The sequence below is a fragment of the Bactrocera dorsalis genome, chromosome 3 (genome assembly GCF_023373825.1).
Source record: "Bactrocera dorsalis isolate Fly_Bdor chromosome 3, ASM2337382v1, whole genome shotgun sequence".
Classification (NCBI taxonomy): Eukaryota; Metazoa; Arthropoda; class Insecta; order Diptera; family Tephritidae; genus Bactrocera; species Bactrocera dorsalis.
This window is the reverse complement of record NC_064305.1, coordinates 84,522,360-84,548,256: the sequence shown is the minus strand read 5'-3', so window position 1 is coordinate 84,548,256 and position 25,897 is coordinate 84,522,360. Positions and strand designations below refer to the sequence as shown.

At 32.6% G+C, this 25,897-nt stretch overlaps 1 protein-coding gene across 4 annotated transcripts; it reads left to right on the top strand.

Annotated features, from left to right (window-relative positions):
- On the top strand, positions 1-25,291 carry LOC115066273 (uncharacterized). 4 transcript variants are annotated; one of them, XM_049451080.1, is made up of 6 exons: positions 1-131; positions 2,351-2,465; positions 19,776-19,973; positions 20,090-20,251; positions 21,181-21,378; positions 21,480-25,291. In XM_049451080.1, exons 2-6 carry the CDS (start codon positions 2,409-2,411, stop codon positions 21,549-21,551), a joined length of 687 nt encoding a protein of 228 aa, XP_049307037.1. In that variant the 5' UTR covers positions 1-131; positions 2,351-2,408; the 3' UTR covers positions 21,552-25,291. The 4 variants fall into 4 exon arrangements, with proteins under 4 accessions (XP_049307037.1, XP_049307038.1, XP_049307040.1 ...); XM_049451081.1 differs by having other exon boundaries at positions 63-131; positions 2,336-2,465; XM_049451083.1 differs by having other exon boundaries at positions 67-131; positions 2,336-2,465; positions 19,776-19,949; positions 21,480-24,683.
- The last annotated feature ends 606 nt before the right edge of the window (positions 25,292-25,897 follow it).

Genomic DNA, 25,897 nt, shown 5'->3' with positions numbered 1-25,897 from the left:
GCATTTTGCGCTCTCTCAATTGTCTTTAGGTGAAAAGCAAAAATTTAGCGCAACATTTTTTAGTTTGCGGTTAAATTTAAGCGGTAAAGCATTAAAGTATTTTCTGCACGCGGCCTTATTTTATTTAAAAAGTATGAAAAAAATTATCCTTACGCATAAGATAACTCAAATGTTTTAAATCAAAATTGACTTACCTAAAATAATGAGATAAATCAAAAGTGAAGAGTAAACCTTGCTGATCTATATACATAACTGGAAATAGTGCACTACCGTATCTAGATGCCATAAACATTGGCTAAAACACAACTTTCTCGCCTTACTTATAATTTGCAGTTGTAGAAAAAAGTTGAAATATTACACTTTCAAATACAAATCCACATATGTATATAATTAATACTTGAACAATAAATATAATTAATATGCTAAGCTAAATAAAATTCTAGCGTATACACAGAATTTATAAAAATACTAAAAAGCAGTGACTTGTTGTTGAAGCGGCATGACTTGTTTACCAATTAGTTAAAAGAAAAAATAATAAATACATACTTGTTTTTGTTATTGGTGGCAGTGTTAGATAGCGTGTAGTAAAGAAGAAGACACCAAACAAAGTCAAACACGGTTTGAATGTGTACATACATATATATGTAGGTACATATGTACGTATGTATCTATGTATTATATATGGAATGCCGCAAAGAGTGTTTACCTGAAATTTGGAACTAACACCAACAACAACTACCTCAATAAATTTCAGCATAATTGTCCGCTTTCTGTGCTCTCAACTTTTTCGAAGTTGTGTGAGGGAGAGAGTGTGTATATGTAATAAGTAGTGAAAAAGCAGTGAGCATTCATAATTTGAAATTGTTTGAGTGTTCTACAAAATTTGTGCATATAAGGCAAATCAGCTGCCATTTTCGCGTTCATTTCCAGCAGATGACCCATGTGAGGGTGGGCTCTTCTTCTGGTTCTCAATTGAACCACTAAGTTACCTCTAAGGCATGTCAGAGGCGTGAGATGTTCGAGTCACCTGGATATTGAAATGCCGGGCATTGATTGCACCGCCTGACGTGAAGAGTTCTTCTGACACGTCGGGCACTCTACTGGCAACAAGGTCAATGTCATTTACTCGGATGTAATCCGCGAAAAGCGATACTTTGGTACGTGCGTCGAGTTTCCCTCGTTGAGAATTCTACGTCCCAGGTGTAGAACACTGGCAAGTCGAGTCCTCAGGGAACCAATAACCTGGGGTTGCCATAAATTTCTCTCTCTGCACAGAAAGCACCTCTATTATTCACGCTATTGGAGCGATGTATCATATTCGATTGATCGAGATCACGTCAGCTCCTTCAAAACAATAGAAACAAGATTTCACCTTTATATCGTCTAAAACTAGAAGTAGAAAACGCAACATAGAAAAATTTACAAATGGCCTTTAAATTGTAAACAAAAAAGTTTATACGTCACCGGATCATTTTTTGTTAAACCGGAGAAAGTAACGATAAAAACTTGACCTATTCCCTATATTTATCATTCTTGAGCTCTATGTTATTAAAACGGGTTTTCCAATAGAGGTGCTATGATTTCTAAGTGTCGGTTGAACAATCGTTACATTCACCTGAATTGAAAGTTGGATGTGGTTTTGGGTCTGGTGAAATTATCGATCCGTACTTCTTTCGAAACAAAGCTGGTGACACCGATACTGTCAATGCAGTGATATAGATTGATGATAACCAACTTTTTATGACCGCAATTGCATAAAGTTGATCTTAAAAACATCTGGTTCCAATAAGACGGTACTACGGCGGGGATGCTGTGTGGAACGAATTATTAACGAACTATTGCGAGAAAATTTTGGACATTTGATTATTTCAAGAAAGTGGCACATGGAATGGCCTCCAAGAGGTTGTTATCTAACACCATTGGACTACTTCTAGTTAGATTATTTGAAGTCATTGATCTTAGAAACAAACCAGACTCTCTTCAAGCTTTACAAAATCAGTATTGATCCCGGTTGAACGTGATATTCATGCCAGTAAATAGTATTTTAAAGAGAGAATATACATAATGCTAACTATTTATCGGGTTTGACTGTGTTATGCAGTCCGTATTATATTGCCTAAGTTGTGGTATTACATAATATTGAACATAATGAAGTAATGCTGTTATTAACCAACTAAAATAACCAACTAAAGTCTGTCATATCTATGACAGGGCCAGCTATTGTGACAAAACCACAAAAAAATTATACAGTACTATAACTTAAGCAACGCACTGTAGTATAATAAATGTGTCTACAAAATATCAAACAATAACTAACTCAAAATTTAATTACAAGTTTCTTTAAAAGTAGGAATATCCGGATAATAATTACAAACTAAAAACAAGAAAATTATAAAAACGAAAACACAATGACATCAACGTCAACGATTAAAAAATTTACAATCGTATTTGGCTTCGTATGTTCGGTAAGTGAAATGAAATTTTTGTGAAAAACTAATGTTTGTAGTTTAAGAGATATTATTCAATATAAAAGAAGAAGAGATAAAAAATCAACAAATAATAATGTTATTCACAAATACAACATATTTCTTACAAAAACTTTGAGCGGTCAGTTTGTAAGGCAGCTACATACATACGTATATGCCATAGAGACTCGATCTGAACAATGTCTTTAGAGATCGTACTGAAACCTTTGACAATGACCCATCCTAATTTATGAAGACATTTCGTCAAATGAAAAAAGTTTTACATCAAAGCATTTGATTCCGATCGTTCAGTTTGAATATAAACATCGAATAACTTAGCGTTTTGGGTGTTTCAATACCCTTCATTTGACTAACTCCTAGGAAAATATGTTTTTATGTGGTTCTATTCCCAATTTGGGTTCAGATCCCGAACTTTTCAAAAGTAAACTAATGAAACAAAATTATATTATTTTTTATCAACAAATTTTTCGGTTTAACATTGTTAAGTTCTTGTAGAGAGCGTAAGAGCGAACCAGCGGCAAATTTACTATGTCAATAGTGCTCTCATGTACTGCTTCAAAAATGATAAAGATCGTTTTAGGCTGTGACAGCTGTAACCAAAAATGTAGCAACAAAATACAAACGTTGACGTAATGAAATTAATAATTAAATTTTGTTTATAATATAAAGGCCACTTGACAGTTTCTCTACGCAGTCTCTTCTCATTCTTAAAATCATTGCGTCACAATGTCGCAATCTTGCTTCTATCACTCTTTCTTCTAATTTTAGTAGTAAAAGAATGGGCACAGCTTTTTTTATGCATAATTCTGTTTGTTCGTTGAACTGTATATACAATATTAATTATTTGAGAGACGGCACATTTTAATAAACATATTTTTCATGTCGGAACTCACACCGCAATACTCGTTTATTGCTTTTTGAGGCTTTTGAATGAATTTCGTATATTTTTTTATGTGTATGAGTTTTATTTAGCAAAACAAACGTAAATTCGGCAATAAAAAACACAAACAATCACACAATTTAAGATCTGTTTGGATAAATATCATTTAAATCATCATTTGGAGTCACTGCCCAAGCGCAGTCTGTACTTGTCAAGGTCAAATTTAACCCGCAGTGTGCTTTAAACCAGATTTTAATATTATTATTTTTAATACAAGCTTTAAAATTCAAATCATAAGCGAGAATTTATATTCTTTAAAGCATTCGACTTATTTGGAGAATGAGATTTATATATTCCTACATTTATGCACAGCATTTTATTGTCCACATAATCCTTTAAGGGTTAACGGTTCTACGTCAAATTTAATTTATTAAAAGCGAAAGCAATCATGTGAGCAAACAATCAAGCAAAATACTTGTTTACCAGCATTTTTAAATTTTTTATAGTATCTATAGAACTACATACTTATACATATTTACATATGTACATGTGTATATCGTCATCTAAAATGCAAAATAACATAACATCACTTTTCATAAGTTCACAGGCGAAGGACAAACGATATAATAGAAACAAAATTTGAGTTTTGGTTATAAAACTGGTTATACATTGGTTATTATATCTGATATCTGGTTATATATTGCTTATTATTTTTTTGATGATACGCTGTTTTGCATATATGTATGTATGAATATATTCCAATTTATTTAAAAAAAAATGGAAAAATTATTATAAATCCGCTTCTTTTCACACTTAAAAGCAATAACAATAAAAGAAATAAATACTACACATTGCTAAATTTCAATTTCTGGCTGACTGTCATAAGGCATCTGCTTTTGGCAATAAATATAAATATATATGTGTATATACCGGTGTATATGCGCGTATGATAATATATCAAGCAAGTGGCTATGCAAATAAAGAAAACATATGTTTGCCTGTCGCGATTAAAATTTATTTTCGCCTAGAGTATATAGAGCCATTTGTTGCTCACGCGCTAATAACCAAAAGGTATAAAAATAATTTGGTTGAGTTACTAATCAACACTGGGGTAATATTGAAACATACAAATGGATGCATGAATTCTACAAATTGATTTATGAACGTTTCTATTTCAGTTTGTATATATTTATGTTTTGTAAAGAAGTAAGGAAGCACCAAAACACAGGTCGGACATTCGACTCTCTCGCAAATTGTTGGAAGAAGATTATTAGAGTTGTATGAAAATTTTTACTGTAATTAAACGGCGAAATTATAGTATCGATTTGGGGTCTTAAATATCCTCCTATGCTTAACTGCGCATTAAGTTTTATTTAGACCTGCTGTAAACGACTGAAAAGTTTCATCTAATCTATATAGTATTTATAAGAGATAATGTTGGGCGAAGAGACGGAATCTGTAATTGAATTCTAGTACAATAGGTGTACTTGCGACCTGATTTTGTCCATTCTAAATTTGCTTTAGAGGGATGTTCTGCGAGTTTTTCGTGCCACATTTATATAAATTGGTTGAGTATAAAAAATTTCAGCTCTAATTGTGCCACACCCGTAGTAAAATTTCCCTGCTGATGCCTATCAAAGTTTTTAAGAACTTTTTTATCACGAGGAGTGGGCGGGCCGATGTTTTTTTAACCTCACACTAACATATAAAAATTGTAGTTTATTAGATACATCTGTTCGTTACGTCATTCTGAATGTTTTGTTATGTATAACCCCAGCTTATTATCTATAACATATTGTTTTGTTATAAACATCCGTTATGTGAAAGTACTATATATAATATAAAAAAAAAACTATTTAAAAATTTCATAAAATAATACCTGCTTTAAAATAAAAAATAAAAACTAAAATTTTTGAATTTGCATTTTTTGCGCCTGCGAACAATTCTGAGACTAAGAATTAAATTTTATTAATTTTTTATTAAATTTTAATTTCAAAATTAAAAATTTAATGTTTACATTTTTAATAAATAACCGCATCCTTGTAAAAAAAAACTTTTTTAATAAAAAAAAGTTTTAACTAATTTTTTTTAATTTTCAAAAAATAAAAATTAAATTTTTTGAATTATTTAAATTATTTGAATTATTTAAATATAAAATTTAAGCCCAAAAATCGTATTAAAATTTATTTTTAATTCTTAAATATAAAAAAATTCTCACTGATCGCATTTTTTTTTAATTCGGTCTTTGGGATTAAATTTGTTTTTTATGAATGAAATGAAATTTTAATATAATTTTCTCTCCACGTATCGGATTTTTTTTGTATTTTTTAATTCGGATTGTGGGATTAATTTTTCTTTATTTTATTTATATTTATTTTTATTTAATTTAATACGTTTTTTTTTCACATGCAACTTTGCTTACCTCTGGCAGCACTGTTTATGAGCCGGCGCACTTGCATGTTTTCTATTATTTATAGAAATAGTTGTGCCCAACAAAAAAGAAAATCGGAGCACAATTCGAAAATATATGTATGTACGTATAATATCCTCCACCTGTATGTTTGTATGTGAGCACAAAATGTTTCTATTTTTTGGTGGAAAGCGTGTGGTTGGTATAGTAAAAAGTTTCTAATTTTTAATTCTGCATTAACAATTTTTATGCCGGTTTCACATTGTTTATACATCACACATGTGTGTATATATGTACATACATATATACATATGTATATATATATAACATTTGATCAAATTTGAATCGGTTTGACAAAAATAAATTCAAAATTTTCAAATAAATTAATGCAAACCATTATTATCGCCTACAAAATAGGCTGCTTTTGAGTCCGATTCAATTTTGATCGGATGGTGTATATGTACATACGTATACTCGTTTACATACATATGCGCATATAGTGATTTTACTCAGGCCCATTAACATTTTACTATTTTTGAGTTTACAGTTTCATTGAAACACACACTTCTCCATACATACACTCAGATACACTTACTCAGCCTAAGTGTAAACTATGAAACATGCGTTTTCTATCTATAATTAATTGATCGTAAATTATTTAGGTTATTGCTTTGCAATAAATGTGTCTAAACATACATATGTTTGTCTGTATGTATAATAAGTGTGTAAGTAAAATTCGCAGATTTTTTATTTATTTACTCTTCAGACACGTTCATATATGTATGTACATATGTATATGTATATATGGAGATATTTTCATACTTATACGTATACATACATATTATATAGATACATATGCAAATGTACATGTATATACATACATATAAATGTGCCCATTTAAGTACAGAAACCATGTGGCGGGAAACTGAAATACTTTGTTTGCAATTAGCCTCGCCATATTCCATAAAATAATATTTGGAAGAGAATTCTTCATCGTTTTGCAAAAATATGCAGAAATTTATGGGCGAAATTAATTAATTTCGTTGTTAATTTTTCCAATTGAAATGAAGGTCAGTGAAATTAGCTATAAGTATACACATATGTATGTATGTATATAAGCTCGTGTGAAAATGGTTCTCAGTTTTCAATGCATTAATTGAGAGGTTTCAAATTATGAGCGGCTTTAAATTGTATTTAAATATGTATGTATGTATGTATGTATGTGAAAAATTAAAACGACCGTTATTTGATACACTCACATAGTCTTATTTGCCGGAACGAAATTTGAATTTAACCATATATGTATGTACAATATCTACATATGTAAGTATGTAGCTTGCAGTTGACATTGTTTTCTTTTCGGCTTTTTATGCTTGGAGCATAGAATAACGTACATATGTGTATGTACATTTATACATTCATATACATGTATATGTCAGTATGGACGGTTGTACCAAAAAGGTTTCAAATTCGCAGAAATCAGATTTCGATAGCCGTAAACATTGTATATCAATTTTTATAACCCAAAAATAAAGCAAAGTTTGTTTTTGTATTGACTCTTGCGTGTATACGTATGTATATGCTTTTTTAAAATATTCTTCACAACAACAAAAATATCCAAAAATGCTGAGTGAGACCAAAAACCCAAATCAAAGTATGTTTTTCCCCGCTATTCCCAAATTTTTTGTTTACAGTGGTTTTAAGCCGAGTTTTTTGGTATTAAAATTTTTAATATTATTACGTAATATGACAAAATTCTATAAACCAGCATTTACAGAGTCCGTTGTGGTCAGAAGCCATAATTAATAATATTCAAAAAATCCAAAAAGAACCTAACTTCCATCTACACTGGTAAATTGGCTGAAAAATTAGATGTTGAATAAAAAAAAAAACCCAGAACATGTGGTCGTCAAAATTATCGAAACAATCACACATCTCAAAAACTATGAAGACTTCTACAGGGATTCTGCATACATTCCACTCATTGACACGATTATGCAGGACGGGAACGCGGTTTTCCGATAAACTTCTTGAAAGTTTCCATATGAGTCAGCTGTTACCAAGGTTTAACCTAAACTTGGAAGAAAAATATATAACTGTACTTACTGAATGCCTAGTTAGACGTTTTGGGAAAATCTTGCCAGGAAGCAAATAACTGCAAAAATCGAAACTCAAAGCAGAAGTAGCGCTTTGGCAACAACAATGCAAATGACGCAAGTGCTTTCTACCTTAGAATGCTGCTATATAATGAGGCAATATTTTCATCGAAGAAACAAAACGCAACAGGTGTGATGCGGATTCCTTTAATTAATTGATTTTCGCTGTTTTTTGTTATTTTAGCATTCTTTTGCCACTAGCTTATTAGCTAAAGGTGGTGGTTGAGGGGAAGCAATCAATTGATACAGAAATTAGTTCAGATATTCCTATAAAGCAATAATTTGTATAAAATTGCTGAATTAAAAAATAATTTATGAATCAGAGCATTTATTCGCACCTGTTATTATGATGCCACAGAGACACCCAAAGAGGTGCTAAAACGCAAAAAAAAAGCAAACAAAAAATAAAAATAAATTAAAAAAGGTATTACTGATCTTTATAAATCGCAATAAATTATCGTATACAACGATTTGTATTTTCTAAGAAACAACAAACAGCTTTATCTTATCAAATAAACAACGAAAGCTATTGTGACAGCATGCGCAAGCAGCATATTTCGTCGAATCATCGTTAAACCATACAACACCTACGCTTTTTGTTGCCATTTGCAAACACCTCGAAGAGCAGCAGATAAAAAGTTGACGTTTCGCGTATCCAAAATTTGAATTTCTAGCGAAAAAACTGACTGTAAGCTTATATTGTTCACCAGAATGGGTTGAGCTGTTGTCTTCCGTTGATTGAAAACAGAAAAGCAATCTAAAATGGAAAATTTGATTTTTGGTTGTTTACTTTGTTGTCGTATATTGGAAATACGCTAACCAGTCAGGTGAACATGAGTCAAAGTTGAAATGAGGCATAATAAAAAAATAATATGTGTCATACCTTTCAGTTCATATTCATTTAGCTGAATGCACTATTATTTACGAGTCTCTTAATTTTCGAACACTAGAAACTCATTATTTCTTAACGCATCAAATGTGATCGAATTTCACTGTACTATGAGCAGAAAATGGTAAAACTTTTTTTCATAATTTTAAAATTCTCAATTTATTCTTTAAAATCTATGTCGTCCTCCTCAAAGAAATCTCCCTTGTCCCTAATACACTTTTGCCAACGTTTTTTCCAATCCTCAAAGCCGGAGTAGCCTTCAATGTGCGCATAATTCTGGTCTAATTTTAAGAATAGCTTGGAGCAAACGACGCATACCACTCAAATAGTATTCCTTGTTAACCACGTCTCGATAATCGAAGAAAACTGTCATCATAACCTTGATTTTTGACGTGGTTTTTCGGCTTCGTCGTCTCGTCTTTCACACGATATTCAGTCGATCGCCTCTTTCGGGACGTAAGCATAGATACAAGACTCATCGCGAGTAATAACACGTTTCATGACAGCCTGGTAATCGAAAATGATTGTTTCACTGACCTTAACTCGGCGCTGTTTTTCTAAAAAATTTAGTGATTTTGGTGCTTTGGTGCTTTCATTTTTCTTAGGCTCAAATGATCTTTCAAAATGGTTTTCACTGATCCTTCCGATATTCTAACGATGCTAGTAAAATCTTTGACTGGTAATCGTTGATTCTCAAGCACCAGTGTCCTTATTTTTTGAGGTCATCAGTTGATGTTGATGGCCGTCCTGAACGTGGTGCGTAAACACTTGATCACGACTCAAAATTATCATTGAAGGCCTTTTCAAACATCCTAGACGTTTCGGAAATTTCGTTTCAGAAATTATATTCCACAATTAATGGAACTAATTTGTTGAATAATTTCACTTATCACAACGATCGCCGAATTCACTTTATGTACTTCAGAAAGATAAACGTGTAGTAAAGACTACATATTATTTTGACGTGACATTTGGCAGAGCTGTCACTGACAGTTATACCAACCTTTAAAAATATTATCGAGCAAAATTTAAATTAAAAAGTCTTACTATTTTTTTACCAGTAGTATATAGGTATCTAACATACTGTTTATACACCCATTGTTTATTGGCAGTTTGTGATTTGCCCGATGACGATGACTTCTTTGCAGCGCCAAAAAATCAGCTCCCCTAATTTTGGTAACCACCATATACACTTATGTCTGCATATACTCGTACATATGTATCTTATTTTCACGTTCGTTCAATTCAGTCAGTAAATAACTCAATGGCAGGTTTCTCCAGCAGTGGAATGCTTGAAATATTTTGATGCATTCAGTGCCACTATAAACCTTTATACATGTGCAGAATATGATAGAAAGCTACTTTTGGAAGGCACTGTGGAAAATAAATGTTGATGAAACACAAATATTTGAGTAGAAATTCGCACGAAGCTTTCGACTTTGCAAGAAAGCTTCACACTCCTAAAAAGCAATGAAAGCTCCAACGTTTAATAGTTGCCGAGATTTAGGCACACTTATTTTTTGTAAGTATTAATAGTATTTTTAAATATTTTCAATATGAATATTATTTTTGAATATTTATAGAATTTTTTTACGTTGTTTATGCTGAGTAATTTTAACACATTTTCGTTGGTGTCGTGGTTTCAGCGTACATAGTCATTGGTGGAATGTTAGCGCGCAGAAATTTTTGTGGTTTCGTGGCGTGGCCTTTCGCAATAAACTTCAATTTGTGAATTGTGCTTCCGTTATTGTTTCGCGGAATAAACTTATAATTTTTGGATAGTATTTTCCCATTCGAACAAATTTCAGTATTGCTTTTTTCGTATGATTAACATGAACCACTTCTACTTTTTATCTGTGTATTTTTTATGATAAGAATTTCGCTAGAATTTCGTATAGGTTTTAAAAATTATAAGCATTAAATTGATTCTGTAAGCTTTTATTTTGGATTACTTATTAAATAGTATGAATACATACATACATATATATGTATGTACGAGTACATTTCGCCAATTTTCGAAGAATCGAAAAATTGTTGCTAAAATGTTCGCGTATTTTTGGAACATAGAATGGGTGATATTATGAGAAAATAACTAACTATTAAAACTAACTTTTAGAAACTTAATTTTCAGATATTTCAAAACGAATTTAATCATCATTAGTACATTTTCGATGACATCTGTTGTCACTACCTCGAAAAAAAGATTTGAATGCCAACAAGCTGTCAATTTGAATTGCGTTGACTTTTCAAGAACAAATTCGAAATTTTTTCGCTAGGTTGGCAATAATAAGTCAAAGTGTCAAAAAGTGTTGATATAAATAACTATAAAACCAAAATAACGACACTTTTCATTGATTTGACCTCAACTTTTACTAAATTTGGCGTAATGAAAATCGCTCATAATAAATAAACAGCTTCCATGAAGACAAATGAGATATTTTAGTTTTTACTTTTTGAAGTTAATCTTTGACATAAATCTAAATGGTTCTGAAAAGCCAGAAATAAATATGAAATGATAGGAAATTTCCCGACATTGATGACAGAGTTATGACATAACATTTTTCAAAATCGTGCTTCCATTAAAAAAAATGGCTTGCGTGCGTGACTTAAGCCTTCCTTACTTGAGCTTGTCTAGTCACAATAAAACAATTACTGTTTTGACTCATTTCATTGTCATTAAAACACAAATAACGCTAATTGATACATTCATACTATGTATCGCCCAATAGAACAATAAACTAGTTAGCGATAATAACTATTCACAACCAGAATTGTAGTCAAAAAACTTAACTGGACAGAGAACCAAAAAAAAAAACTTGTATGGTTAGGTTAGGAATCAACAAATACTCAAAAAACTGAAACTAAATACGAATTTCAGCTGTATCTGGTCATATATATTGAACTACAAAGTTATACCATCCGATCAAATTTGACCCGGACTCGGTTAATTAAACTGCGCCTTCCAAACGTATCGACAAAAAGTTTTTTTCCAAATTGTTACGTTCTTTTTTAATGTTCTAGTGAACAGCGATCTGAACTAAAAAGTTATACCATCCGATCAAATTTGACCCGGACTGGACCAGTAAACTGCGTGCTCAGACCCAATTGATACAAAGTTTTCTTCTAGATGTGTACTTCCTTTATAAATATTCGTGTGAGCTTCGATCTCCATTAGTCCGTCCGATAACGATAACATGGAAAAAGTAAAAAAAAGTGCTTGAAAATTGTCGTTTTGGGATCAGAGAGATAGCAGAGGATCTCAAAACCTCTTACGGATCGACCCAACACATTTAGGTTAATGTTTTGGTTATGAAGCGGGTCAAAGCTAAATTCATACCAAAAGTCCTGAGTCTTTTGCAAAAATTACATCGAGTAGTGTTTGAAAAAAAGAGATTATTGACAAAGTGACTGAGGGTTACAATTCGCTGAAGACACTAAAGACCTTTTCAGCTTAAGGGTTGATATGATTATATTGGCTCACGAACACTTTTGAGGGCGTAAAAAAACATTTTTTTGGTTAGTTCGGGTCAAGTATTAGATAGCTCTTTTGAACTGCTATTAAGCTGGTATAGTTTTAATCAAAATTGGTTGATGTGAACGAATGATCTCTCGTAAAAAATCAATAGGTAACAATTGTTAATTGCTTGTATGTAAAGAAGGTAGTCTGTTAACCAGTTGAGTTTGCAGTTTATGGTAAGCTAGTTGTAGAGCAATCTATAACTGGTCGACTTCGCTGCAAAGTATGTAATGAACTGCATAGATATACAAATGGTATATGTATGTCTACACTGTAATATATTATGCATATTGCTAAGTGAATATGATGATGTTATTGGCACGTTTTATTGTATTAAAAATAGCTAATTTATATTGCATGTAATGCCGGTTGCTTTAGAATCTCAGTCACAAATAATACAAATAACGAGTTTTTCATATAATACCATACATTACATGCTTAAAATTTATGAAATGTGCGCTTACATCGTTTACAACAAAGCGAGCAGTTAAGTTAATGATATGTAATTTATAAAACTTTGTGAATATTTTGCTACTTTTGAGCTTTAAATTAGCAATATTTATTGCTCATAGCATCCAGCATTGAAGTTGATGTCATATCGCGCTTGTTTTCATATAAACAGACACACACAAGTGTAACTACACGAAAACACACTTATAAATGTAAAGATCGCTCCTTGAACTTTTTGCTATTTTTTTGCTGTTTTTGTTGTCACCACCTTTATCTCGCATCATTTTATCGCGCACTTATTCACTTAAGTCAACTACGCGACGTCACTGCTGACATCAATTCGCGATTGAGTGGAGTGTTTAATTGAATGGTAAGTCATTGTGTGTACAATCATCGCCTCTGTGTCTAATCTAGGCACATGCAAACTTTTAGATTAATTTAGCGGTTAACGCTCATGCTCTCTTGGGTATTTGTTCGTGACTACTAAATTATAGTGGTACTGTGAGAAAAAGGCAGAAATGAATAACAACGGTAATTTATCGCCTTTTGTAAAGCATCAAGTAAATTCAAAGCTGATAGTTAAATTTTATAACTAAATAACAGTTTTTATGTTAACAGCTACATATTCAATTGCTTAAAAAATTCTCTAGAGCAAACATATACTATATAAAATACCAATATGAGCATAGCTATTGAGATGGAGAAAATTATAGTACTTATATAATAGTATTAAATACCCATTAGGGTGGTGCTTAAATTCGGTCCCACGTAAATATTGCTTGGGTCCAATTTTATTTTTTCCCCCATGTTAGAACTTGTGTTCGATCGATAAGATTGTATTGCAGCTGTATCGTATAGCGGCCCGATATCGGCGGTTCCGACAAGTTACACCTTCTTGGGGAGAAAAAAGAGAAGAAGTTTCCTTCTAGAGTATAAAATTATCATTATTTGGTATACGACAACCACCCTAATGCCTTGTTAAATGTCATTTGTAGAAATTGGAGCTGATAATTTTTATCTATGAATTGGCATATGATGAATAATTTCTATTTATAAAGCAATTAATGATGCATAGTTTACATATGGTTCAAGTGGCAGATCATACAGTTGATTGTGAATAATTGCAATGTAAACTTATCCACATTCCAAGCGAATGGCCAGAATTATATTCGATAAAATACACTGTATTGGCGGTCATACCAAGAACTGAAACTCGCAGCTAATATTCGTGATCCAATCTAAGACAGAAAGTTCGCAAATTTCCCATAATGGATTAAGTGAGCACTACTGTAAAATTTGTATCCAAATTGTGCATTATTTTCTCTCCGTCAACTCTAGCTTAAGACTATCAGACCACCGTAGTGTCTCTCAAGCTGGCATTAAGGTAGCAATGTCGAAGCAGAGCAGCTTTATTGGCTTTGAGCTCGCTGACTGTGCCTTAGTTAAGGTGTACATGCCTCATTAGCAATATCTTGATACTATTTTTTCCATATTAGATTTGTTTGGGGGCCCAGAAACTGCAATGGCGACAAGTTTGATAGTTTGGCCACGCTCATTCCAATTTCAAACGATTCGAAGCGAGTCAGTATTTCGTTGTCTTCTTGTGTCTGTGGTACTCCCGCGAGCTTGGCGAAGGCTAGTCAACAATGAGCATTTAAGATCCCAATTTCAACCGATTCGAAGCGAGTCGGTGTTCCGTTGTCTTCCTGTGCCTATGGTTCTCCCGTGAGCTCGGCAAAACGCTAGTCATCAACGAGAATTGATGCGGTTGTGTGATCCCAATATCAACCGATTCGAAACGACTTGATATTTGTTGTCTTCCTGTGCCTGTGGTTCTTCTGTGAGCTTGGAAATCGCTAGTCAACAACGAAAATTAGTGCGCCTGCGAGATCTTTGTGGCCCAGAGTGAACCGAAAGTCCTCTGAAATACTTTCTCGTAGCAAAGTCAATCTCGCCTCATTTGTAGGTTTCGATTGGTCCAATAGGCTCACACAGAGTGCGACTGAATATTTCGTCGGTCGCTTTTTGCAAAAGCTGTATGGAGGAAGGCGAGGTGGAATCATTTAAGCACTTTCTCCGCCATTTTTCAGATTTTCTCGGTAGGCAGCTAGGAAAGTGGCTAGGATTAATATTTAGGGCCTTAGCATGTTAGTCGTAAGCTCAAAACGTTTCGTTGAGTTATGAAGAAAGAGAGATTTATTTTTAGGAGCTTTCGGGTATTCACAGTTGTCTAAGTGAGATCCATCGCTACCTTTGACGTGAGTGTTAGCCCTACAACCTAATCTAACCTAAGACTTTTAAGAAATTTATATTTTTTGTGTCTCATTTTGAATCGGATGGTCTTCGAAAAGTTGAGAGTTGCTGTTGCCAAATCCCTTTCATGAGAAAAATGTACTATGTACTAAAAATATAACTATGTGCTTATGTATAAGTATAGTCAAAGGAATATGTTTAATAATGGTCAACCCGTGAGAACTGCAAAATTTGAACTTTAGGTAAAGCCATACCCGAACCCAAAAATATTAGTTTTAATATTCTTCGCCAAAAGTTAATGGGTGTAAATTTCGTGCTTCAATTGAAACAGTTAAGCTCTGCCTAAATTGAAATAAATTGGAATTAATATTCAAGCAAGAAAAGAGGAGCCCCATCCACTACATATGTATGTGATAACAGTAAAGTGCCAAAAGAAATTGCTCACACAACAATAATACATTGTATCACAAGTGAAAATTAAACAAAACGGCGTTAACATTTGAATAATGGTTCCTCGTACTTTTATTACTATATTTACAGCGCTTTAATGTTGACCTTGAGCGGCATAAATCTCGTCAGCCACTGCCTTGGGCGTCAATAAAGCACACGCATGCATATTATTGCCTTCAAGCTCTTTGTTACCCGCAGTAATCGACTTAATGTCGCCATGTGTTGGCCTTTTCACAGCCCGCCACCCTTCACTGACGACAACTGCCAGCTTCAAATTACACTCTAGTGTCTGCTGAACGCGTATTTCCAGCACCTCCATGTGGTCCTTGTTTATATACGACACCCCACATAATAAACGCCTGTGCATATTTACATAGATGTGTACATATGTATGTATGCATGTAACTACATATGTATGTTAGTATCTATGTGAGTTTGCACAGAAAGTCTGCTGAGTCACAAAACGGCATACATACAAAGCTGCATATATATTTATATATGTATGTATATATAAAAATTATCATAAATAAATGCGTCTTTGGCAATTTCAGCGTTTCTCCTCTTCTATGGTTTTCCACGGTAGTCGCCGCTAAAAGGAAGCTCATACACAAGTCTTACCCACTAAAATATTTCTTATGCCCACCAGCACACCGTACTTCTGCGAATACATAAAATGCTTGTAAATATGTAAATAGTTTCAGCGTATATGTATATGTAGTCCATATGCATGTATGTTGCCAGCTCGTCCGACACACTTAGCACTGGCAGCCAATGCCCTCGGTTTGCGTGTTCATTGTTGTCTTTGCCTCTCATTGTTGTATTTATTAATAACAGTAGTGGCATGCGTATGCAGTGTTGCCACTTGATTAAATTTTCTTTGCAAAATGTATTTATCATATTAATCGAATTTTGAATTAACAAGTAGGGAAGAGCTAAGTTCGGGTATAACCGAATATTTTATAAGCAGGCAACTTGCAAGAATTAAAGGCGGAATAAAGTTCGCAAATCTTTATATTAGATATATAGGGGCTAAGGGAAATGTTGGCCCGAATCAATTTATTTATTATACACAGATATACTACTATCAGGACCTACCTCACAAATTGACCGATATTTTCGGTAAAAAGTCAATTGTAGGCACTGGTACCTGCATATTCGGTACTTGGGGTACAGTTTTGGTTCGATTTGCATAACTTTTGGTCAAATTGAGCATTCAAAATTGACAAGACGTTTTCAGGAAATTTGGCATGAATTATTTTCCAAACCAAGCATACTAACTTCGAACAAATTGTTCAGATCGGATCACTATAGCATATATTGTAGCTGCCATACCGAGCGATTGAGCCAAATCAAATTCTTGTATGGAAACTTCATTATTTGTGAAAGGTATTATACTTAACTTTTTTGCATGTTTTTTGATTTTGGAAAAAAATCATGATTTTTGGTAAACATCCTGTGGCAACACGCCTCTTACAGTAGTCTATAGAAATGCTTAGATCTTCTACTATTTCTCTTTTGCTAATATGATAGTTTTTGAGCACTTTTTCTTTCACTTTTTTATGCTTCTCTAGGTAAGAGCTCGAGTGCTTGATACCACTGAAAAGCAAAAATATTTTCCTAATAGTTTCAATAATTTTATAGAGGATTCTTATAACGTGAATCAGCAGAATGTGTGCTTTTTGGACAAATACTAGCATCTGTCAATATTTATGTTAATACTCACTAATTTCAATGGGATCTCAAGGTGTTAAAGATTCAATTAATTCTTATAACGGGTGATTTTTTTGAGGTTAGGATTTTCATGCATTAGTATTTGACAGATCACGTGGGATTTCAGACATGGTGTCAAAGAGAAAGATGCTCAGTATGCTTTGACATTTCATCATGAATAGACTTACTAACGAGCAACGCTTGCAAATCATTGAATTTTATTACCAAAATCAGTGTTCGGTTCGAAATGTGTTATTATCGACAAATTTTGTTCAGCGATGAGGCTCATTTCTGGTTGAATGGCTACGTAAATAAGCAAAATTGCCGCATTTGGGGTGAAGAGCAACCAGAAGCCGTTCAAGAACTGCCCATGCATCCCGAAAAATGCACTGTTTGGTGTGGTTTGTACGCTGGTGGAATCATTGGACCGTATTTTTTCAAAGATGCTGTTGGACGCAACGTTACGGTGAATGGCGATCGCTATCGTTCGATGCTAACAAACTTTTTGTTGCCAAAAATGGAAGAACTGAACTTGGTTGACATGTGGTTTCAACAAGATGGCGCTACATGCCACACAGCTCGCGATTCTATGGCCATTTTGAGGGAAAACTTCGGACAACAATTCATCTCAAGAAATGGACCCGTAAGTTGGCCACCAAGATCATGCGATTTAACGCCTTTAGACTATTTTTTGTGGGGCTACGTCAAGTCTAAAGTCTACAGAAATAAGCCAGCAACTATTCCAGCTTTGGAAGACAACATTTCCGAAGAAATTCGGGCTATTCCGGCCGAAATGCTCGAAAAAGTTGCCCAAAATTGGACTTTCCGAATGGACCACCTAAGACGCAGCCGCGGTCAACATTTAAATGAAATTATCTTCAAAAAGTAAATGTCATGAACCAATCTAACGTTTCAAATAAAGAACCGATGAGATTTTGCAAATTTTATGCGTTTTTTTTTTTTTAAAAGTTATCAAGCTCTTAAAAAATCACCCTTTACATCTGTACATCATCCATTTATTAAAGTTTATCTGAGAGCAAGCTGCCTATTTGCAACATCGAAATTGTTTCACTATGTTGTGTTGGAGAGGATGAGCACTACTTTTATAATAGACATACATATGTATGTATGTATGTACATGAATTTTTATTTCGCGCCATGACATCATTAAAGCTCTAAATCTGACAACAATTGAGAGTATGATCAAAAACCGTAACGAAACAGATACATTTAAGATGAAATATATATACATATGTACATAAGTGGGAGCATCACGAGCATGAGTTCACTCTTAAAAAATTTCTTCCATCAATCAACAATCAATTAGTGCGTTAAAATTTTCTGCAAAATATTCAAATTGAAATATGGGGAATTCCATGAATTCTAGTGTGGATGTTCGGAATCTTCAATTAAGTTGTGATAAATTCCAGTAATACCGCAGTTGAATTAGTGTTTCTTCGAAAAAGTTATCAAAATTACCATATGACCAGAAGAAGAAGAAATCTCTTATTAGAGTCCACAAAGTGTTTAATGAAAGAAATTGGATCGCGAGAATTCTTGAAATTAATATTTCTTGGAGTTTGCTTGTTAGAATCAAATAGTTTTCAAAGATGAATAAGACAATTTCTAAGATTGACTTTTATGACTGAGGAATATATTATTATAACAGACGTTGTTAGGTTTCATCTATTCCAAAACCTCTCGATGCTCTATGAATTGAAACTATAAGTCATAACATATAAATTTGATTCGAACTGAGAAATAAACAACATTCAAATTTTCCATAAACTTTTATTGTTGGAATGGCCTTCTGTGCCTTTAACGAATGTCTCCATGAGTCTATTGAGCATTCTCCGAAGAGGATTTTCAGTTACGAAAACATAAAATAGTCACGGAGAGTGAATAAGGAGGCTATGATTATCGTTTCGTCTCAGGCCAAAAAATCGTGTTAAAACGTGACAGCGCTTATTTTGGTGAAAAATTCATGATTTTTCTGCACACAACAGTGGTCGTTTACGATGAATTGCTACACATAGAGAACCACATAGAACCACGCCATGGTAATCAAAGAAAACGATGACTAACACCTTGATCTTTGACAGACTTTGACGCAGCTTTTTCGGTTTCAGCTCGTTTTTTGAGCGCCGTTCGTTCGGTTGTTGGACCATTTCGATTTCATATTCCGAGACCTAGGTCCCCTTACCAGTAAAAATGCGTTGGATGAGCGTAGGGTCCTCAGCTAAGCGATCAAGAACTTATTTTGACATATCCTTCTTCTAGTTCTTTATGAGTGTAAGAATATTATTGAGCGATTTGGAATAAGAAGCTATAGACCAAGCGAAATCTTTAATAATGGCAAAGATTTGATTTAATGGTAGGTGTACCTCTGCTGACAACGTCAAATCCCTGAATGGATTTCTCATGTGAAAATTTTTTGCATGGATGCAGATTTTTTATTGACTATTCTTATTATTAAATATTGTTTTTTTATTTATACCGTTAGTTTTTATATACTTGATAGACGCTTTTATCCTCAGTACTTTAATCAAACTATTTTTCTTCGTTTACTTTTAGCTCCTTGCCTTGGTGTTAATTGCGTTCGGCGTTTATGTGCTCTCTTCCTACAGAGTCAATGAAGTCGGTTCTTTGGCCGCCTATGCCTATATTTGTTTAGGTGTGACCACAATTCTGATATCCTTGCTGGGATTCGTTGGTGCGGCCCGGGAAAGCGTTTGCTGTACAGTTACAGTATGTACGCAGGAATGCCTAAATGTATTTATCGCCTCATCCATTTTTATATTTCCATTAACAAATGTCATTCATTCATTTTCATCTACGCCTATGGTATCTATATATGATTGCATTTATTAATTCCATTATATTTGCAGTTTATCACTTTTCTATGGGTTTTGTTAATCTGCCAAATCGCAATCACTTTCCTTTTGGTGAAAGGTGAACAAACGGCAGCATCACATCTCGCGAATAATTTGGATGTGGCTTGGGAAGAAGAACTGAACAGCCCTGGAGCGATGTCTCTGTATGAGACTTGGGTAAGTGTTTATTAGTTAAGTATTTATTCTTGAGACTAGCGAGGTTGAGGTTTCAACTCATTCTCAAATTTTGTTGGAACTTCCTCGAAAAGTATGTGAAAAATCCATCACGGCTACGGAATCATTGAAAATGTTGCAGAAGTACTTTGTCATGGACTAAAGTATCCAAGGAATGAAGGTCGAGAAGTCATCTTGTCTCATGTCGTATGGAGTCCATCCAACTCTGTTAATGATAATAGCATCAAAAAACTTCAAGTGCTTGAAAATTGTCGTGTTGGCATCTAAGAGATAACAGAGGATTTTAACATCCCTTTTGGATCGACTCAATACATTTCGGTTAATGTTTTGGATATAATGTATGTCAATGTATGCTTGAATGTTGAATCTTTTTAAAAAACAACGTCGTAAAGGTCGCGAAATCGATGTAGCTATGGACCCTACTTTCATCAAATGCATTGTTGCTGGTGACTAGTACAGAGTTTATAAATATGATGTCGAAACTGTGCAACAATCTCGCGAATGGCGTTCCAAAACTGAGTCGAACCCGAAAAAAAAACAAAATTCATTGCAGTCCATCCTAAATAACGCATAAAAAATTGGATTAATTCTTGGCATGCTTGTATTATCTCAGGGGCCTTTCCTGATTTTTTTTCACTGTCAGTCCGGTTCAAATTTGATCAACTGATTTTATCACTTCCCACTTCGCATTTGTTGTTTACTCCACATTGATTTCAAGGGAATTACGTCTAAATATAAAACACATATGCTTTGTTCGCGCCGAGTGTGTAATCTACGATGTTCGTTTAACGACATGGAATTACCGATAAGGCTGATTGATGGTGCAGTACCCAAACATTTTTACAAACTTATGCAATATATAAATATTTTTAATATACTAAAACATTTACGTTTTTTTTTTCTTTCGACAGCTCGGTTGTTGCGGTCGGGCCAGCCCACACGATTATATAGTCAACGATCGCATGCCGCCAATGACATGCTTCAAGAATGGCGATAATACGAAGAGTGAAAATCTGATCGGCACCGGCTGTCGCATAATGTTTGAGAACTACTGGCTGATCTTGTTGCGTGCCTTCAATGTAATCGCTTGTGTGATGATTGCCTTGGAGGTGGGTTCTTACATACAAACATACTTAAATATATGTGTACTAATGTTGTTGTTGCCATCTATTCAAAATAATAAAATTTAAATTTTTTTATATCTTTGCAGTTATTGGTTAGCGTGATCTCGTGCTGCCTGTGCAATAGCATACGCAATGATCACCGGCGCTCCTATTATTAACCTGATGAAGCGCCCAGTGTTGCCCAGCGTTAATGTTTATACGTAGCTGCTTGTTACTCTGCTATTATTAAACAATAATATAAGAATAATTTTGAAATCGATGTCAGCTAAGTTGGTAATATTTATTTTACCGACTCTTTTTGAAAAATTTTGCAGCCAAAAAGTAAAAATATATATACGTATAGTATATGTTTACGAATTTTTTGTACAGCACACAAAAATAATACACGAACAATAGTTTATAAGCCTAATTATTTATATAATTTATTTATGTATTTAAGTTGCTTACTATATAAGCAGTTAAATGAAAAACATTTTTTTCGCTTTTTAAGTTCTTGTATATTTCACTCTAACTAACTGTGAATATGAATTTGTCAATTCTTTATTTATATTAAAAATACTACTATATTGTATTAAAATTACACAAAAAATCGCTATGAAATGCATAAAGCGAAAAACGAATGTTGCTGCAGTTACAATTTATTACATAATATTTGGTAGTCGAAAAAGTCCTTTCGTATTTTGCCAATGTCGTTGAAGTCGAATATTTATCAAAAACAAATTATACCGCTATAAAAGTGAAATTAATTTTAACCTAAAAAGTCAAATTAATGTGAACTCAAAAACATGCTTTGAGCGTTAAAAAATTAAAAAAAAATTATGTGCACTCATACATATGTATGTACATATAGTATATGTATGAAACAAAATTTCTCCTAATTTATTTTACTTTTACGAATTATTGCATGCTTGTGTGTTTAATTCACACCTTTATGTATAAATAAATTGTACAAATGTATGAATTAGTTTTCTTATTAGCTTTTTTGTATGGAGAATTTGAAAATCTGCTTGAAATTAATAAAATCTGGCACGATCGGAACTCGCAGCAAACACACGTTTAGGCGCACAGTGGTACCAGGTTGATTAAAATTGGAAAAGTATGGTTTTGAATGCAAGACAAAATTAACAAAATATATATTTATGACGCCAATAACGCAAAAGAGTATTTTAGATAAATATAATAAAAATTATGCAAGTAAAATTTAATAAAGTATTATAAAAAAATTGTGTATGAAATAAAAAAATAAAAATTGGCAGCTATTTTATGCAAAAAGTATTTCGAAAGAGATAAAAAAAAATCCGTCATAGTGAGTATTTAATTTTCAGTATTTTCAAATTTTATACATATATTTTTAAACTTTTTATTTCAAAATTACTTTTGAATTTTTTTGAATTTGAATTTTATGGGAACAAAATTTCCATCTTAGTGAGTATTTTATTTTCAGTAATTTCAGATTTTATAAAAACTTTTGTAGACATAAGTATTTTTTTTAAATTTTTTTAGTTCGAAATAATTTTTAATTTTTTTAACAATTTTTAGTTCGTATTTTTTTTAGAATTTTTTGTATATATATATTTGAGTTTTTTATTCGAATCGTACATATTTGGTATTGGTATTTTTAATATTTTCGTACAATATTTTTCTGAGGAAGCTTTTTGTTGGCGAGACTCGAGTTTATAATACATTTATTTTAAATTTAATTAATTTAAATTTAATTAATTATAAAATTTAATTAACTATAATTTTAATTACACCAGTCATTTAGCGACTCTGATGTTAGAGACCGTTTCTTGCTATTTTTGGCTTGCTTAAACCGAAAATTATAGTAAAAATTTCCTAACACGTTACTTGTTTTTTGTTCTGGTCAGGAAGGGTAAGAGTCAAACCACCTTCATTTACTAAAATGACAAAAATAACTGTAAGTGATGGAAATTTTTTTAACTTAAATTGATAATCAGGACACCTTTCGAGTATTTTTCGAGTAACACGCGATGAATGAAAGAGCTAGAGAAGGCCACCAACTACACAATGACTTAAAAATTAAAAACTGACGGATTGACGATGTTTCAAAACAAAAGTTGCATTTCACATGTTTTTGGCCTTTTAAGATTCGATTTTTTATCTGATCAGTATGGAAAGCTATATACGAAACATGCAGAAAAATTTCTTTGTGATTGTGTGACCGAAGATCATATCTTGCCTCCGAGTAATCACTCTTACAAATTTTTTAAAAATGTAGTTTTGAGAAAAAAGCTTTTAAAGAAGAACTGATGGAGCTGTTCAACTGAGACGTTAAAAGTTTGAAGCTTGTAACTCAAAAATATTTATTTTAGAATTGAATTTAAAATTTTAGTATACTATATGTAAAAGGTATAAGCTATGAAATTATGAAGAAATCGTTTTTTTTTTTTAATTTCACACTAGGTGTGTCGCCCTAAATGAGAAATGAAAACCTTGAAAACTAATTTAGCACGAAAAATAAAAATATTTTTTTTGCATTACCTTCAGAATGCAAAATATTCAGAGCTTCAAATGTATCCAAGCTAACATTGCTGTACAATTCTTATTTTCTGTAATTTTAGCCAGATTTTAACGTTTGCGTAACCACTGTGCGACTGAATGAAAACCAATGAATATTGAAGTAATCGAAAAATGATATGCAATGCAGACTTTATTTGCATTCTTTTGAGGTTATGGCAGTACAGATAATGAAAATAATTCAGTTACATTTTTTAAATTCCATAACCTCAAAAACAAACAAATAAAATATACAATGCATATCATGCAAGTATTTAACAAAAATGTGTTTGGAAAATATTCACATTGTGTCGGCTATTTATTTCATTCATTCGAAAAATATCGGTTTATATGCGGCTATAAGCGTACTATACACACTATACAAACTTAACACGTACGCAAACGCATTTAGTGCCTCTTACATTAGTGCCTCAGCTGAATATAATATATGTCCTTATCAACACTGAAGTAAATGTGGAAATTGTTAAAAAGTATGCAAACACTATATAGGAGGTGTCTCATGTTGCTAAATATAATATAAATACGATTGAATATGTTGGCGTTCAAAAGTAGTATAATAAAAAATATATTATTAAAGCACAAACTGTTGTGATTATGTAATGACTAATGTAATATAAGATATACATATATGTATGTCTGCTAAAATGTTTATATGAATGTATTTATATCTATATATAACGCAACGATTTGCTAAAAACTTTTATGAAAACTACCAGTGCATTTAATTAAGAATTTATTAAAAAAAAACTAATTTATATTGCGAGAATTTTTTATGAAAAAAGCAAATTGAAAAAATTACTCAAATATCTATGTGCCAGGCCGACGACTTTTCAATTGTCACTGTCAAAACAAAACTGTAATAAAAATTGAAAAATAATAAATTTTAATTATTTTAGCTGCAACTAAAACAGACGAACTTTAATTGCCAAATGTTGTTGCAAACAAAATCGCGATTTTTTATAACAAATTAAACGATGTTGATACTCAAGTGCTTTTCATAGAATTAAGATTTTTGGCATGTTCTGAGAGTAAGGGTCCACACAAATGATCTGTTGTTTGACTAGTGAATAAAACCGGAGCTGGGTTCAGCAGCGTACAAACACATTTTACCACATATAATCTATATAGTATACTCGTATTATATAATAAAGTAAAGTTCCGAAAGAGATACAAACTTCATATGCTATTGTAAAAAATTTTAATGATTAGATGTGCCTTGAAATTACAACATGACATTAATCCGCACTGCGCTGAAGTGTGTAGAGACCATTGGAAATATAAGTTTACATGTAGACAGGAATAATGACAAAAATATGAACACAATATATATGACACAAATCCATTCGTTTTATAAAACATACTGCATTATATTCCAAATACTTGAAGTAATATGACTTTATTCTAACCTCTAGTATTGTCATTTAGAGACATAAATGCTTAACTTTCGAACCTGAAAAAACTGTAAACATACGTGTTTCCTCTCACATCCATGACGCTTCCCTGAAATATTTTCTCAGAGTCTACACTCGCTTTTCCTTTGAAATTCAAATTGTAAGTGAATTTTATAAACTCTTTTACTTATTGCCAATTTTAAGAAAGTGGCGAATCGAACAAGCGAATGGCAAAAATCAAAGCGATTGGTATAAAATAAAGCGACTGGTATAAATCAAAGATATAATCAAAGATAACTAGAAAAGCAAGTGATTTTGCTATGTTTATGGGATATTTACATACTCTTTTATATTAAATTTACTCTGTTAACTTTATAAACTTTCCAAAGAGACCTCTACCATACATACATATAAGTGTTGAGGAGAGCAATTGCGAAACGAACACACAATTGATATTCTGTTCAAAGTAGAGAAGCTCTACAGTGTCCTCTAGTTTATGAATATGAATAATCAACTGAGTATTTTTTTGTCGACGAGCTTTGAATGCAAAAAAATTGATTTTAAGAAATCTGTAA